The sequence below is a fragment of the Centroberyx gerrardi genome, chromosome 4, assembly GCF_048128805.1.
Source record: "Centroberyx gerrardi isolate f3 chromosome 4, fCenGer3.hap1.cur.20231027, whole genome shotgun sequence".
Lineage (NCBI taxonomy): Eukaryota > Metazoa > Chordata > Actinopteri > Beryciformes > Berycidae > Centroberyx > Centroberyx gerrardi.
Window position 1 is genome coordinate 21,039,356 of NC_136000.1, and position 16,813 is coordinate 21,056,168.

General features: G+C 46.6%; 1 protein-coding gene across 4 annotated transcripts in view; it reads left to right on the forward strand.

Annotated features, from left to right (window-relative positions):
• Window positions 1-16,813, forward strand: part of brsk2a (BR serine/threonine kinase 2a) — a 158,702-nt gene that overhangs the window by 136,371 nt on the left and 5,518 nt on the right. For 2 of the 4 annotated variants that reach the window (XM_078282897.1, XM_078282898.1), the window contains exons 9-17: window positions 1,307-1,338; window positions 2,936-3,100; window positions 4,531-4,628; window positions 5,562-5,712; window positions 5,991-6,056; window positions 11,558-11,618; window positions 14,025-14,232; window positions 14,445-14,493; window positions 15,824-15,947. In XM_078282897.1, the coding sequence (XP_078139023.1) occupies window positions 1,307-1,338; window positions 2,936-3,100; window positions 4,531-4,628; window positions 5,562-5,712; window positions 5,991-6,056; window positions 11,558-11,618; window positions 14,025-14,232; window positions 14,445-14,493; window positions 15,824-15,947 (954 nt within the window). Of the gene's footprint in view, window positions 1-1,306; window positions 1,339-2,935; window positions 3,101-4,530; window positions 4,629-5,561; window positions 5,713-5,990; window positions 6,057-11,557; window positions 11,619-13,475; window positions 14,233-14,444; window positions 14,494-15,823; window positions 15,948-16,813 lie in introns of all 4 variants that reach the window. The other 2 variants (XM_078282896.1, XM_071895139.2) reach the window with 2 other exon arrangements.

A 16,813-nucleotide genomic window follows, 5' to 3' on the forward strand; every position in this document is an offset into this window, starting at 1 on the left:
TGACTGATTGATGTGAGACTGCATTTCAAACCACATCACTTTCAGGCCCGTGTGTGTGATATTGGTCTAGTGCCTGCAGGCCTTCAATAAGACTGGGAGAGAGCAGGTCACCCACTGGCTTCTATCTGACAGGCAGGGTGCCTCTGTCAATACCATGACCCCTATGGAAGCAGACAGCAGTCACCTATAGTCAGTAACCGCAGTCGGTCCGGGCGTGTGAACGCAGCAACATCACATGACGGCATTCATCAATGTTGAAACGCAGAGGCAGACCCTTTGGGATAGAGATGGATGTTGAAACATGTGGAGAGATTGATGCATACACTTGCGCATTTGTGTGCAACAGCGCACGCACACCCGCAAGCATGCAAACACACACACACACAGGAACACAGTCATACATGCACACACACATGCACACACACACACAATTACTTTGTGTTTGCACAGTTAACGATAATGAGAGCTGCTATATGCGTTAACTGTATCTCCTGTGGTTCCAGAACAGTAGAATTGACAAATAGAAAACTCTCAACACTGACATTGATCCTTTTACTCCACTGTGGGCCGTTCAAGGACCATAGAGTCATTCTAACAGACATCTTCCTTTGTCGCCCTTTCTCTCCCTCTTTCTCTCTCCCTCTGTTGTTCTTTTCTCGGCCAAAGCCCATGCCAACAGTGATGGTGACGAAGTGGCCACAGGGCACAGGGCAGATGGCAACAAATGGCAAGGCTTGCCAGAGAAAAAAAGAAAAAGTGAGAGTGTGGTATTGAGAGAGAGAGCGAGGGAGAGAGAGTGTGTGTGAGAGAGGTAGAGAGAGAGATGGACGGGAGGAGAAAGAGAATGGGAGATTCCCCTTGCACCAGAGGGCTTGGCAGGGTCAGCAGTGTGTGTGAGGGAGATAATATTCTCTGTTTATAGCTCAATGGTATCACCTCTCTTTCTCTCTCGCTCTTTCTGTACCTCTCTCGGTCTCACTCTTTCTCTCAATAATTTTCTCTATCCACTGGCTGTGTTAATATTTGAAGGCCTCGTTACTTACTCCTCGCACCCTTCAGTCTGCCCGTATTGTCTTATTGTGTTTCCACTGAGCCACTAAGCTCCAGGCTTATTGAAGCCTTATTGCGCCGGAAGTTGCTATCCACAAGAAAGAAGATTCAATATCGATCTTTGCATTCACCTTTTGCTCTATCTCACTGATCCTTTTCTCTCTGATTCCTTTCTTAATATCACAGGCATGATCAAAAATTCCAAAACAAATGACTTACTTGTGTGCTGACCTGTCCTTTCTTTTCTCTTTTACAGTTAGAACAGATCCAGAAGCACACATGGTACATGTAAGTACGCCTCTTGTCTCTCCTTCCTCCTACGTCCTCCACTCCTCCACTCCTCCACTCTTTTTACCCCGGTCTGTTTGGAGTATGAGACCTGAGGGAAGCGACCGCATGATAAATGACTTTGAGTCTCAGCCCTACACACCAGAGTACATTTGAGCAGGGCATGACTCCACTCTGGGGGATGTGGGGGTAAATTGGTAGTGCATGAAAGAGGATGTGCAGCATATGGACAACTGAATAGGGGGCAGGGAAGAGGGAACAAGTCGCACCTTCATGCAGTAGTGGAGGATGAACCCAGCTAACCTCACTTTACCCACCGTTTAATTTGCGGAGCAGAGTTTACCCACCTGGCATAAATCTTTTGCCGTAAATTTATAGTATACGTAATATTAAGTAGTATCAAAGTGATTTAAGTTATATGAGGATATGGTCTTTCAAGGGGAGTAAAAGCATAACTAAATGCTTTTCTGAAAATATAATTGATTTTTGTTTATAATGGTCGTTATGATTCCTGCCTGAAAGTCATAGTGTACCCACTATTTAACAGTACATCGCTGTAGTCAAGTGACTGAGGCAAGCTTTTTTTGTTTGTTTTGTTTTTTTGAAGTAGGTAATATAAGGAGAGAGGTTTTTATAGGTTGTTACAACTCAAGAGTAAAGATGAGTCATGGGAGGCAGACGTGAGGCCTGGAAGGGGCTGGGTGATGGTTTCTGTCATGTAGTGGGAGTTCATGCAAACAGACAGGGAGAGTGAAAAGAAGAGATAAGCGAGTTGGGGGAGAAAACGGATGTAGTGTGAGTGGATTCGACGAGGAAGTCGCCTGGCTCTCTCTGCATGGCTGGCTGGCCGGCCGGCCAAGTCGCCGGTTGATTGACTGGCTGAACGAATGAATGAATGGCTGTTTGTCTGACAAATGGAGGAGCCTGGTTATGTCAGCAGCAAGGAGATTGCCTAGCCGAGAGGTACAGCTGTCACGTTCGTTTTTTAAATCTCAAAGAATATCGCCCTGCCTGTTCTGCTCCCTAGAGACAGAAAAGATCGAGGGAAAGAGAGAGAGAGAGAGGAGACATAACTAGGGGAATAGTGGGAGGGTTGGACAGAAGGAGGGGATGCTGAAGTAACTAAAGAAGTGGGAAAACGAGGAGGGAAGGTAGAGAGAAATAACAAAACTAAACAGGGTGACTCAGATGTCTGTCTGCGTTTTGGTCTGTGGGGTGAGCGCTCTGCCTCACGATGACCCTTGTTCACCTTATGAAGCTTACAAGCAAAATGACTACACCTGAAATAACTGCATGACCATGTGCAAGTTTTCATAATGTGAACCGGGGTCAGAGTGAGGCAAACCTCTTACCAAGGGGCTCCTGTTCAGGAGACAAACAAACACTCAAATGACTCACACTGTATATTCCTCCCATATAGTCACTAAATCTCTTAATCCATTGCCAGTACACATCCTTATGAATCCTATCACCCTTGCCAATAGAGTAAAATCTGTAATATCTCTGTATTGAATTTTACTTAAAAGTGCTCAAAACTTGCTGAAAGTTACTGGGGGCCAAAATGGCTGACAGTGTCCTTACTTCCCTGCATTTCCAGAGGGGGGAAGAACGAGCCGGAGCCGGAGCAGCCGGTGCCCAGGAAGGTGACCATCCGCAGCCTGCCGTCTGCAGACGACATCGACCCCGACGTCCTGGACAGCATGCACTCCCTGGGCTGCTTCAGAGACAAAAACAAACTACTGAAAGACCTGCTCTCTGACGAGTGAGTGGGTAAAAGGGAAGGATGGGGGGGGGGGGGGGGGGGGAAGAAAGAAGTGATGGGATAGAGAGGAAGGAAAGATGAGTTGTAGCTGGATGGATGGGGGAGGTGGAAAGGTGAATGAAAAGAAGAGGAGAGAGAAATAAAATGAAATATAGGATAGAGAAGAAGGTGAAAGGACGTGTAGGTTGAAATAGGGGTGATATAAGAAAGAAATAAGTAAAAAGCAGCTGAAGATAGGGAGAAGAGGGGAGGGCGATGCGTCGGTTAGAATAAAAGGAGAGATAGCAGAGCGATGGGAGGAGGGGTGTGGGGCGTCTGTGTACGCCAGCGGCCTTGGTTTTTCCCAGGCTCTTATGAAATCCTTTGAAGCTGTCACTTTAGATGTCAGAAGCCATAGATCACTTAACTGTTATCACACAGCGCTTACACCGCTTGCCACTGGATATATCCCCCAAACTGATCCTGGCTTGCACCACAAACACGCTCCTGGGTCACATTGTTCTTGTTCTGCTCTGTGTCTGTTTGTGTCTGTGTTGTGTTATGTGTTTGTGTGCGTTTGCTCATGTGAATATGCATTTAGAGCCGAGGACTGCTGCCCTGCAATCTGTGTTTCATAACCCCGTTTTTTTATCGAATATGAGCATACAGATGTTTTTTTCTTTTCGCTTTTATTCATTTCCACTCATTCTCCTCTCGCCTTTCCCTCTATTTCCCATTTGCCCCACCTCCCCCATTTACTACTGAACTAGCATTACTCCATCTCTCTCCCCTCTCCCCATTTCTTCCCTTTGCCTCCTGGGAGCATCCAGTAATAGTGCTGGACTGGAGGAAATTCCACTGTCTCTATCTCCCTTCCCCTGGTTCATTTTAGCTGAAGTTGCAGGTCCTTGTCTCTTTCCCCCCCGCTGCTTTCCAATCTGTCTTTATTATGAGGGCCAATCCCCGGGCTTTTTGCATAGAGGAGATTGAACTAGAGGCTAAAGATATTAGGCTTCCTGTTTTACTGAGAAAGTAGGGGGAACTCATAATGTTTTGATTCTTTCATAAACTTGGTAGCAGACTCTTGTATAATGGAGATGGGGCAAATCCTAAAAAAAAATCTTTATATGCAGAATATCTTATGATGGCTTAATGATCTGTAGAAACGAAACTTTTTTTTTAATGAGGGAAGCTATTTAGTAGCTCTTTTACAATGAACCCAAAAAAAGATTAAAGGACATTAATCATAGTGAGTTTTTTTCGCCGTCTTTATGTCTTATGTCGCTTGCAGACATATGCTGGTGCGGGTGTGTGTGCGTGGGTGTGTGTTTGCACACACCTCAGCAATCTAGTTTCCATGTATGTTTGTGTAGGGACACGTGTGTTTCAAAATCATGTTATTTCTCTTCCAGATGTCTCAGTAGTCTGTTCTTTTGTCCCCTTCTCTGCAGTGACAACCAAGAGAAGATGATCTACTTTCTGCTACTGGACCGTAAGGAGAGGTATCCCAGCCAGGAGGACCAGAACCTGCCGCCACGCAACGAGATTGGTGAGGCACAGACTGAAAGATCAAGCGCAGACAAACAGAAAAGATTGTAACGTAATAGAATATGATAGAATAACCAGACAAGAAAAGAGCAGGGCAGAGCAGAACAGAATAGAACCGAATCGCAGTAAACACAGTATGGCACGCAGTATGTCTGAGTAATACCAATATGTGACTGCCGTCTTTAAATGGCTTTTCATCTAGTGCATTGAAAGCGCAGCTGTTTACACAGAAAAACAAGCCAATTCAGACAAGAATAAGTGCTATAAGGACGTAACTCATAAATTCTCCTGGTGTCTGCTAGCGTTCTGAGATGTTTTCCCCTCTCGAAAGAAATTGGATCAGCTCCAGCGGCGGTGGATTGGCTCTCCAGTAGAAAAAGCTCTCTGTTTACCGAAAATAGACAAGCTTCTCAATGAAATGTAGTGGCAGAAGTAGAAGGTGTCAATAGGCCAGAGATTTTTTTTTCTGAAAAACCGTCTGCACCGGCTGCTTCGCTTTCAGATACTAACTCTCCCATTCATACGCCACAACTTGCCACAGCCTAGGCTTCCACCCACAGAAATCTGAGCATAGAAAGCGGCGCTCTACTTAGGCTTCTCCTGGAGTTATTTTCTAACAAGAGCACTACAGTAGGAGGTGAGAGTGTTATGTGCATATGTGTGTGTGCTGTGAGTTACCGTCTTTGTGATAAATAGATTCCCTCTTGAGTAAATGTGATACAGTCAATGCAGTGGCCAATAGTTCAAGGTCTGGGAGGGAAGCATTACTTATTCAATATCAGTTTAAATGTCAGTGTGATCAGCGGTAAAGATCACGCAAACACTCCAAATTGCACGCAACACAGGCAGAAGTTAAGCACATAGAAACAGACAAAAAACGCTAGGTTTATTGGGGTGATTCTGAATTCATCTGTCTGCCCATTCCCCACATCAGACCCTCCCAGGAAGCGGGTGGACTCTCCCATGTTGAACCGTCACGGCAAGAGGAGACCAGAGAGGAAGTCCATGGAGGTCCTCAGTGTCACAGACGGAGGCTCGCCTGTACCGGCCAGGAGGGCCATCGACATGACGCAGCACGGACAGAGGTACGCATGCTCATGTAGAAGTGGAACAGCACTGGTTTGAAATAAGAGATCGGCAAAATTGTCAAATGAGCAAATAGAGACAGCCATAGCTTTGTGTGTGTGAGTGCACATGCTTGTGTGTGCGCGTGTGTGTGTGTGTGCTGAGGATCTCGCAGCCCAGTGGTCTTCCAGCAGGTCAGACAGTGGGCCTGGCTCCGGTCTCAGCAGGCTACAGTGTGGACAGACATAAACACACAGAGACTGACTCTGTGCTTGCTTTGTCTCCTGTCTCACTGTAGTAAATCAGTGTACAGTAAAAGCTTGGATATTCCTGACGCCAATGCAAAATGCAGCAAAGAAGAAAGGTATTCACTTCCCACTCACCCCCCCCCACCCCCCCCCCCCACCCCCGCTCCCTCTCTCGCCACCATGCGGCGAGGTGTCATGGCAGGGGAAAAGATGCAGCGGTGCTTTTCGTTCGAACGCTTCATCCCATGCGATTAATGCTTGCACTGTTTTGCCACAACAGTTGGAATGGCAATTCCTAAAGTTGAACTTAACTCTTAACTCTCTTAATTATCTTAATTTTCAAACTGAAGAAGATTGCACATTTGCATTTCAGAGTCTTAATATCTACAACTCCCCTTTTCCAGAGTTAGCTCAATTATCTTTTTTTTTTTTTTCATAATCTGAGTGCATTGATAATCAGTTTCTCTCACACTGTGCCCCACTTTCTCTGGCGCAGAACATTTCTCTATTTTAAAATCTCCGAGTCAAGCCAAAACCACACCCCCCAGAAGGCACAGTGGATTGATTTGAAATCTATTTCCTCATCTTATTTCAAAAACCAATATATCATCACACCACACATTTCCGCTCAGAGCCAGTGACATTTGTGACAGCGGGGAAGATTGAATCTGAGGGGGTGATAACCTGATCTGCCTAATGATAGGCAGAGTGCTGGGAAAAGCTTTCATAGGTATATGACATAAATGCAGAGGCAGTGGGCATATATATTGATAAAGCTATATAGTTATAAAGTTGAATATTCATCCAAATGTCAAATTTATTCATAACTGTTCACCCTAGTAGTCTGCCAACAACGCAAATTTCAAGAATTTATTTTCCACTTCCTTGGACGAGATTTCACTGGGGGAAGCCACTTCAGAAGCCTTTAAATCCATTTCAAGAGCTCCCACCTCTTAACACTCCTGCTTAATTCCTTCAGTCCTCTTGTGCCTCTGAATTTCAGTTTAAGATTCATCTTCTCCTTGTGTTTCATCGCCTCTTCGCCGCTCCCTCATCCCTTCAGGCGATCCAAGTCTTATCTCTTCTTTATTGAAAGGTTGCGTTGGTTTAGAAGCTGCCTCCTCCTGCCCTCCACTGTGACTCATCTGTTTCAGTCCAGCCCAGAATCACAAAATAGGCCCATTTATAATGCCTTTATTGAGCACTGATAATAGCTTCATAAACAGAGTCAACACCGGTTCATATATCACGCACAATTGAATGGCGTACCACATAAAGGGTGCTGAAATGAATGCTTTGAACTTAGATTTAAAATGGGACCTTTATGTCCTCTCATATAAATCTCAATAAGAGGGCCTATCTGGCTCCGTGGCAGTAGCATATGGAAGAGGTTTGTCTCTGAACTCTATATATCAGCGGCCACAGTCGCCGAAAAGCTCCCCTGCATCTTTCCTCCGTGCCACTTTAAATCAGTGTTTGTTTGTTCTTACCCCTCCACCCCAATCTCTTTCAGGGGCTCCTCCCCTACCCTTTCATTTCATGCTTCTCTCTCTCTCTCTCTCTGTCTCTCTCTCCCCCTCTCCCTCTCTTGGTGTCCCTTGTGTGCGACTGACCTTCAGTCCCGAACGCCCATTCCCCCCCCCCCCCCTCTGTTAGTTTGGAATTGCTATGCTAATGTGGAAATGCCGCTAGTTTTTCTCTGTCTGGCTTCCTATCAGCTGGTGGTGGATTGGAGGTGGGGGAGTTCTATACTGCAGCCCTCCATCTCCAAATCAAATCAGATCTCTCGCACGCCATACATCTTTTTCCCCACTGCAATCCATAGCTCTCTAGCGGGTCAGTGGGGAGAAAGATGTTAGTAACAACGTCTCTGTGAATCTGGACTTTTTCTGTGTTTTTGAACTTTTCTTGCCTTTTATCATGTCCTTGTGTAAGCTTTGTTTGATCATGTGCGTGCTTGTGTGTATGTGTGTGTGTGTGTGTGTGTGTGTGTGCGTATAGAGTGGAGATGCACATTGGAAATGCACATACGTAGGAGAATAATGTCCAAAGATTTGAGTTTTCTCTGAACCTAACCTTATCTCTCCCCGACAGCAAACTTTTGTCGACAGCACAGAAGATTCACAGAACTTCAGATCAGAGGGTGTCAGAAAGAGAACTGACTTTGAAACATGTATTTTGACAGGATACGTCTCCACTAGCACGAATGTTGGAAGAGAGAGGAAAAGACTTTATCTGAAATTACACAACACCACTGCCTGAATCTCAATCCGTATCCAGCATTTTGCCTCACACGTCTTGCGGAGGTGGCCACAACACTAACAACCGCCCAGCCTGCATTTTCATCAGTTGGCTGGTGATTTGACTGCTCCTGTGAAGTATAATTGAATAGATTTGGGATAAATGCCACAGTAGCTGTGTTATGCAGATACACACATGGAGCCATCGTCACATGAATGCCTATTTCATTCTTCCTATACCCAAAAGTGTCTGAAAAGACATTTAAAGCTAAACTCAAAGCGCAAAAAAAAAATACCACAGATTTAATTCTAAATCTTAACAACGTGCCAGGAGAAATGAAGGGAGGTTAATGATATGTAAATGAAATATGGAAAAGTGCTGCAGTGCGAAGAAGAGAATATCAATTGATTTTCTTTTTACAGTTCTGCTCTAGTTGCTTCACGCTGTTTCCACGGGTTGGGTTTTGAGTCGGAGTGGTCTTAATAAGTCAGACTTTGATGCTAATTATTGACTCTGATTTATTTAAGAGGCTCAAATGAGCACAAATAAAGCACCTTTAACATTGATCTCCACAGCAGAAACTGTAGGGATCTTCATGCATTTAGGAATTTGAGCGGCTGAGCTGTGAATATTAATGCACAGAGTCCTCAGGGAGTTCAGGAAAGGAAATGATTTTAAACTGCGTGTTGATTTATATGAAGATCTTCTCCGCGTAGAGTAACTCGATTGGCAGGACAGAGTCAGTGGAGAGGAGGAGGGGGAAGGGAAATATTTAACTTTCTCTACTTCCCTTAAATCACGCTATCAAAGAGCGGCATTGTGTTTTGGCTTTGGCTAGTGTTGACTCCAGGCACCATCCATTTCATTTGGTTTCTGTTTCGTTTTATGTTAGTCCATGCCCTCATCCCAAAACGTCTTGTACTTGTTCCATCCCCCACGGCCCAGTATTAGACCCCCACGGGTGCCTTGGATGGGCCTCAGACACAGCCATTGGTCACACACTGAGGACATGGGGCCCATTCCAAAATAGGCTTATGGGAAAAGTTAGCTCAAGGACTAATGGATAATAGAAAGACTAGAATGGTTAGCACACACACGCACACACACACACACACACACACACACACACACACACACACACACACACACACACACACGCACATGCACATGTACAAGTACACATAGATTAAAGCAGACTAGACAAACACAGACAACACACACACACAAACACATGCACTTGCCACTGCACATTCAAGCAAATGTGCACAGGCACCAGCACACACACACACACACACACACACACACACAAAGGCTAGCTGGCTCCAGTTTCTCCTCCCCTCCTCGGTTTCCTAACGTGGCCTCTTTGTTTCCATTTGATAGATGACAAATGATTGGCTAGTTGTGTGTGCTGTTCACTATAAATAAAACACTCGTCAACAATAATTCATCGTTCCTCCGAAGCGGAGCTGAGCCTCTGACAGCCCATTACTGTACAGCATAACCATCTGTAACATTAGCTTTATAGAACTCCTGGTCCAACACTAACAGATGCAGAGTGCCTGTAACAATATGCTCGTAATGGCCCGAGGACACTGTGTTTTGGCCATGTTCAGATGAAGTGCAATTGGCTATGTATGCACAGGCGCTGCAGTGAGCAACTGTGGGCACCTCTCAGCGGACCGTAGGACTGAGATGTAAATGATAGCAACTGTCTGGTCAGCTGCTCTCTGAAAGAAGGAATCCTAGCCAGCAAGGTCTCAACAACGCCTACTCGTGTACATGAGTGTGTGCGCAATAAATACACGCGCATACACCCAGAGACAGTGAGTGAAATACAGAAATAGCAAAAGAGTGGGTGTTTCTATTTTTTTCTCTCCCTCTCATGATAGCTGTTAGGGCTGCTTCACTTCTCTTCTATTTTAGTCGACAGCGGTCTGTGTGTGTGTAGAGTAGGATAGCAGCTCTAGTGTAGCTTCTTCTTTTAGGTCATTGTGAATGAAAGGGTCAGGGGGGGGGGAGACAGATGACTGAGCCCAGATCAGTGTTTCCGCTATTAGAAGCTTTATACATACAGGCTCTGACCCAGGCTCATTGTTTTGACAGTAGCACCATCGTATCTATGGCGGATAGCTGTAACTGGTGTATTTGGAGCGATGCTGTGTCCATGTATGGATGTTTCTCGGTGGAGCGATGTGGTCCTGTGGGACTGCTCCGGCATCCGGATTGAGCATCAGTCTCCATTCCTCCATCCCTCCCTCATTCCCTCATCCCTCCCTACCCTCCTTCATTCCTCCATCCCTCCCTACCCTCCTTCATTCCTCCATCCCTCCCTACCCTCCTTCATTCCTCCACTCCCTCCCATTTGTGCCGAGGTCACACTGATTGGGGTTGAGGTCCTCCTCTTCAACAGAGTAAGTCGAAAACACTAAACAAGGCCTTTGCACTTGGCCCTCTGTCTGTATGGTAGTCCCCATCTTTCTATATCTGTTTATAGAAAGGCAATAGTTCTGTAGGCTCGGCCATATGTTAACAAACGCATCGACGGTGAAACGGAGAGAGAAAGAGCAGGAGAGAGGGAGGGGGTGATATTAGATTGAATGACAAAGAGGAACAGTGTTGTGACAGTAAGTGAGCAGCTGGTGTTTCCGAGTGTTGACAGGCGCTGTGTTTGTGTTTGTTTGTGTGTGTGTGTGTGTGTGTGTGTGTGTGCGTGCGTGTGTGCATGTGTGCGTGCGCGCTTGATGGAGACAGATTGTCCTGTGATTGTTCATTTCTGAGCACGGCTCTGCTCGTAGGGGTTATTGACGCCGTCTGTGGGAAAAGAAAAACATGACAAATGGCGCTCAGCCAAATGTCCCACTTCATTTCCCCCCTCAAGATATTTGCCACTGATCCAGTGAAAAGGCCTAAAAAGTCAACATGTTTCATTCATTAGCGAACTATAGACAGACTGAATGCTAATTTGAATGCTAATCTGGGGAAAGTAGCGTATAGATTTCCAGGCGAATCTGCAGTCAAATCAACATATTTGAAACCGAAGAGTTTGAGTCCTAATTGGTTGAAGTCAATGTCTGCTGTCCAGTCAGCGCTGTTGCTGTGTATCCTAGTCTTCTGACCTTTCTTTGTGTGAGTAGGTGTTGTGTTTGCAGGGGACTTGATAGTAACCCATGTGCTTGGTGTGATGCTGCCATATGCTGTAGCGCTTTCTAATCATGCTTAACGTGTAACCTCCCACTTCTCACCTCTACCTGTGTTCACTGAAACATGTAAAGCATATGTATGTTGATCTCACAAGCTACTTCTGCCTCTATGTGTGTGTGTGTGTGTGTGTGTGTGTGTGTGTGTGTGTGTGCATGGGTGTGTGCATGTGCCACAGGTCGCGGTCTATTAGTGGAGCCTCCTCTGGTCTCTCTACCAGCCCCCTCAGCAGCCCACGGGTAAGTCATGGCACTCCGTACCCCCCCCCTCCCACACACACACACACACACTCAAACACACTCTTATCCTCTTGACCCACTTCTCAGGACCCTAGTGTTTTACCTCCAGGAATAACACAGGACACCCATCCGACTGCTGCTGACCCCACCTTATTGGTGTTTCAGTTTATGTCATCAAGAGAAAATAAATGCAATCACTACGGCTGTATTGTGGGGGCTGCTGACCTTTAACAAAGCACGACAAATACACCATGAGCGCACAGCGAAAGCAATATCACTGTATCGCTCTCTGCAAATGCAATATTGTTCTGCTGTTCCACTGTATTATTAGTCTGAGATATAGGATCTTTATCAGCCCCTTAAGTTTTAATCCGGAGTTCAGATTTATCTTTGTATTTCCAGGATCCACTATGATAAGCCGGCTTGCTGTTCATATCCGGTGTTAGATTATGCTTTGCATGAGGCGTTATTGTGTCTGTATAGTTTGGATAGTTCTTTTAGCCCCAAGCAAAACATACTGATGGGCACACACAGAGGACATAACATCACCACAGCAAACTTTCTCCTCTCTCAAAGCCCCTTCTCTCTATCCTCTCCGCTTATTATCCCTTTCTCTCTTTTCTGTGGCCTGAGCTCCGTGGAAATCCAGCTCAGGGAATGCTTCAGAAAATCCCACTTTTCCTGCTTAGAGCAGGGGAGCTTGTAGTAAACTTTTCCAGCTGACTAATTTGAGAAGGCTCGAGATTAGCCGGGATCCTAAGACGAGCTCCTCACGCCACACAGGTTCTCTCAGCCTGATCTGAAAGGGAAATTGATTTCTCAAACCTACCCAAAGCCTGGATTGTGCTCTCACCAAGTGATTCCATGTGGAGTTATTCGCTCAGATTTGTGTTTGGTGGAAGGGGAGGTGCTTCCAAGGAGGTCTTGAATAGTGTGGGTGATCTTCCAAAATGAAAAGACGGTAGAAAGTACATCCAGTTTTATCAGGTGCAGGCACATCAAAAATGACCAATAATGAAAATTGAAGTGGGATGTCCTCTCACACTGTTGCTATTATAAATTCAAAATTTCTATTTTCGATCTTCTAAAATGACCATCCAAAGGGAAGGTTGTTGGGGAAATATTTTGTCAGTTTAACGTTGGGACTGCAATTTTACTATTACAAACAAAACACATTACTGTTGTCTCTCTGGCTTTATCACATCATCAGGCTAGCAGGGCCCCCATACACACAGGACATTTCGCAGCAGAGATACCATAACATTGTCCCTCTTGTCAGTGAGATGTCCTGACCCCCCCGTCTTCACAGCTGGCCTAATGTCTCTCACACCTGCCTATCTGTGGCTGCCTGCTTTGTTCTCTGCTAGCATAACCTTTTATGTTTTAGTGGAGTCCATCATTTTATGTCATTTTTGTTAACTGTTTTTTTTTTAACTGTGTGCAATGCTTGCTGTCCTTTTTTTGGTTCTCATCTAACTTTTGTCATGTTGTCTTTTGACTTGACTCACCAAGTGGTCTAACTGCATGCTTTTTTTCTTCTTTTGTTTTGTTTTCTTTCTTTTTTTCAATGCCTCCTTCTCTCCTGTGTGTGTGTGTACGCTTCTCACCTGCCTCTGTGTTCCTTGGCTGCCTCTACTTCTGGCTTTGTGGTTTTTTGTTCTGCCACACACTTGTCTCGCTCTACTTGTGTGTGTGTGTGTGGGTGCATATGTGTGTGTGTGTGTGTGTGTGTGTGTGTGTGTGTGCGTGTGTCCCCGTCCCCATGTGCTTGTCTTTGTTTTCATTCCCTCCTCCACCTTCTTTGGCTGTTGGCTGTATTGTGCTGTGTTGTCCTCATACTGCGTCCCCTAACTCCAGCCTGTCAGAAAGTTCTGCATACCGCCTCAGTCCCCGGACATTATACAGTCCCCTAACACCAGCCCCTGTCCGTCCCCCGAGCCCCTTCCCAACCGCACAGGCCCCCGTATCTCCACCCCCAACTCGCTCACTCCCAACAGTGAGCCTCTCCCGGCAGCTCTCAACAAGACCCAGACTCTCCCCGCCAAGCCCAAAGTCGCCCCCAAGCCCCTGCAGGCCACGCGCTCCAACCCGCTCCCCGACAGCAGCCCGGATCCCTCAGCCATGGCCAAATCGGAGCCGTCCGCTCCCTGCCAGCTCCCCTCGCAGCCGCCCTCTGCCTCTGTGCCCCCCACCTCCCCGTCCTCCCCGTCTTCCCCGTCCTCCGCCCTCAGTGCGCCCCTCCCGTGCAGCCCCCAGGTACGGCGCCACCACTTCGCCGCCAACCCCCAGCTCTCTGTGCCCTTCAGCCCGGCGGTGCCCCTGTCGCCCATCCGGCTGCACCACTTCCACCCCGTAGCGCCTTCTTCGGTCACTGACCACCCGCCCAAATCTATCCCCCTCATACAGGTTACCCCTCACCCCTCCCCTCGAGGCAGCCCCCTCCCCACCCCCAAGGGCACCCCGGTGCACACGCCCAAGGAGAGCCCGGCCGGGACCCCCACCCCCACGCCGCCCCCCAGCCCCTCCATCGGAGGCATGCCCTGGAGGACGCGCCTCAACTCCATCAAGAACAGCTTCCTGGGCTCGCCACGCTTCCACCGCAGGAAACTCCAAGGTACTGCAACAAGAAACAGGATTCTCACATTGCTGTCGCCATACACTATTTTTGATAAACAACTGATAGTCTGGCATGTCATGTAAAATGTACTGAGTAGTATCTGTTCTTTTCACCTCCCCCAAAAAATACATATCATACCCACCCGTGTGTTTCTGCTCATTCTCTGAGTCTTTGACCTGTGTCTGACCTTTGACCCTGGTTCTTCACAGTTCCCACACAAGAGGAGATGTCCAGCCTCACACCAGAGTCTTCCCCAGAGTGAGTGGATACTGTACTTTCTTAACCTACTTCTCTATCTCTTCTCTTCTCTAAGTATCAAATGGATCTACTGTCTCTCTCCAAGTGCAGAACTTCTCATGTCCCTATCTAGTCAGTCAGTCGGTCAAACAGGCACACTCGTGATCGCGTGATATTTTGGAAAGCATCGCGCCCATGAATGTTTGATTATGTTAGTTCCAGCCTGGTGAGTTCAAGCAACCTCGGGTCTGGTGTGGTTTGGAGAAACAAGGCTGTAGCAAGAATCAGTATAGGCTAGTTACGCGGAAGGGAAGGTAGGCTGGATGATGTTGCAGAGCTCCCAGGGGCCTGATAGCTCACGGCTGGCCTAGATATGCCTGTGCGGTTGGTTGGCTGACTGGCTGACTTGGCCATGTCCACCTGGCTGGGAAGGACATCCTGGCTGGGAAGGGTTGGGGAGTTGGATGGAAAAGGCCCCCTGTTAGATGCAGATGGGCTTGGAGCACAGGCGTACAGTCACACACCAGCCATAACCAGCTTCTTGCTACAGAACAATGGCCTGAATGTCTCAGCAGACATCAACTGGTTGCAAGTTGACAGATAGAACTATGTAAGTCTGTATTTTCAATGGGGAAAGCCAGGGAAAGAGCTTATTTCAGGGTCGTTTCTTTCCTGAAGTTTTGCGGTCTTGGAAAATTATCCAGAATTTTAAGAATATTAAATGAAATATTAATATGCCAGGAATCTAAACAGAAGGCCATATGGCTTGTTAGTGGGTGCAGGTACACCTGGGCCGGGGCCAGTAGTGAATTCATCTTTCTCTGCCCCTTCTGGACGTACAGTTCTGTTCACAGAGAAGCTCAATTATCTCTCTCTCTCTCTCTCTCTCTCTCTCTCTCTCTCTCCCCCACTCTCTCGCTCTCTCGCTCTCTCGCTCTCTCTCTCACACACACACACACACACACATGTATAAACACACTTAACAACACCCGGTGGCACAGAAGGTGAAATGTCAGGAAACTTTTCTCCCCTCCACAGTTTTGGCTCATTTCCCTCGGGCCATCGTCCATTTGCTCTTTTCCATTTCCCAAGAGCAGTTTTCCATCTCTCTCTGTCTTCTTCTCTCGCTCCTCTCTCTCTCTCTCTCTCTCTCTCTCTCTGCATTTCACCCACGTTACATCTTTCTGCATAGCGGCAAAGTTTGCCTCCATCTGCTAATGCACTATAAATCACACCTGGAAGAAGAGAGAAATGGACGAATGGATAGAGGGATGGATGGATGGCTGGATGGATGAGTAAACAATGTAAACGTATAGTTGACCATCCATGTTTTTCCTGTCTCTCCCCACAGACTTGCCAAAAAATCCTGGTTTGGTAACTTCATCAACCTGGAAAAAGAGGAGCAGATCTTCATTGTCATCAAAGACAAGCCTCTCAGCTCCATCAAGGCAGACATCGTTCATGCCTTTCTCTCCGTACGTACACCTCCACTTTCACACTTAATTCCTTTCTTTTTCCCCTCCTCTACTCCCCCCTGCCCCTCATCCGCATGTGTCCCCCGTCCCCTGTGTCCCTACTGTTCTCTCGATATCTGGTTATGTGCGTATGCAGCAGTATTGCCCTTGTACCTGCTGCCTGATGCAGGACTTTGCCTAATACAGAAGTGGAGATTGGCTTTGCCGCGAGGCAAGCTCTCTCTGAGTGTTTGCTAACATGCTTCTGATTTATGTAGCCATTCAATAAACTGCTTGTGTTCAGCTCTTCTATTTTCCCTCTGACTGCAGCTCTCACTTGAGGTCAATAGAAAATCAACACAGAGCACTGATCATTAGCATATAGATGCTTTGCCCTGAATACCTTGTATTGAGCATGTGCGTATGTGTATGTTTGTGCAAGTGTGTATGCTTAGGTGTGTAGAGCAAGAAATAGAGAGAGAAATAGATTGTATTGGTTTATGTGTGTGTGTGTGTGTGTGTGTGTGTTTTATAATACTGTGGATGTACAAACGTGTACAGGGGTGCAGGCAACATCAGGGTTTCTCGCTGAGCGCTGCAGCATCTGTAGCAACAGACATTCAACAGTGGTAGTTGATATTCAGCGTACATAATTGAACAGAACCTATCCTCACCCCAGTTAGATTTAACAAAGTCTAAGTAAATGCAAACTCTGCCACTGCAGGTCAATGTCAAATCTGTTTCCCCATCCCTGGAGGTAGCTATTTTCTCCTCTAGGTTATACTAGCTGGTATTCCAGACAGGAGATTGGCACCTGAATCAGTGGAATTATACCTCTCAGCACACTCACATTAATGGAATGTCAAACCCTCTCCAGCACTTTCGCG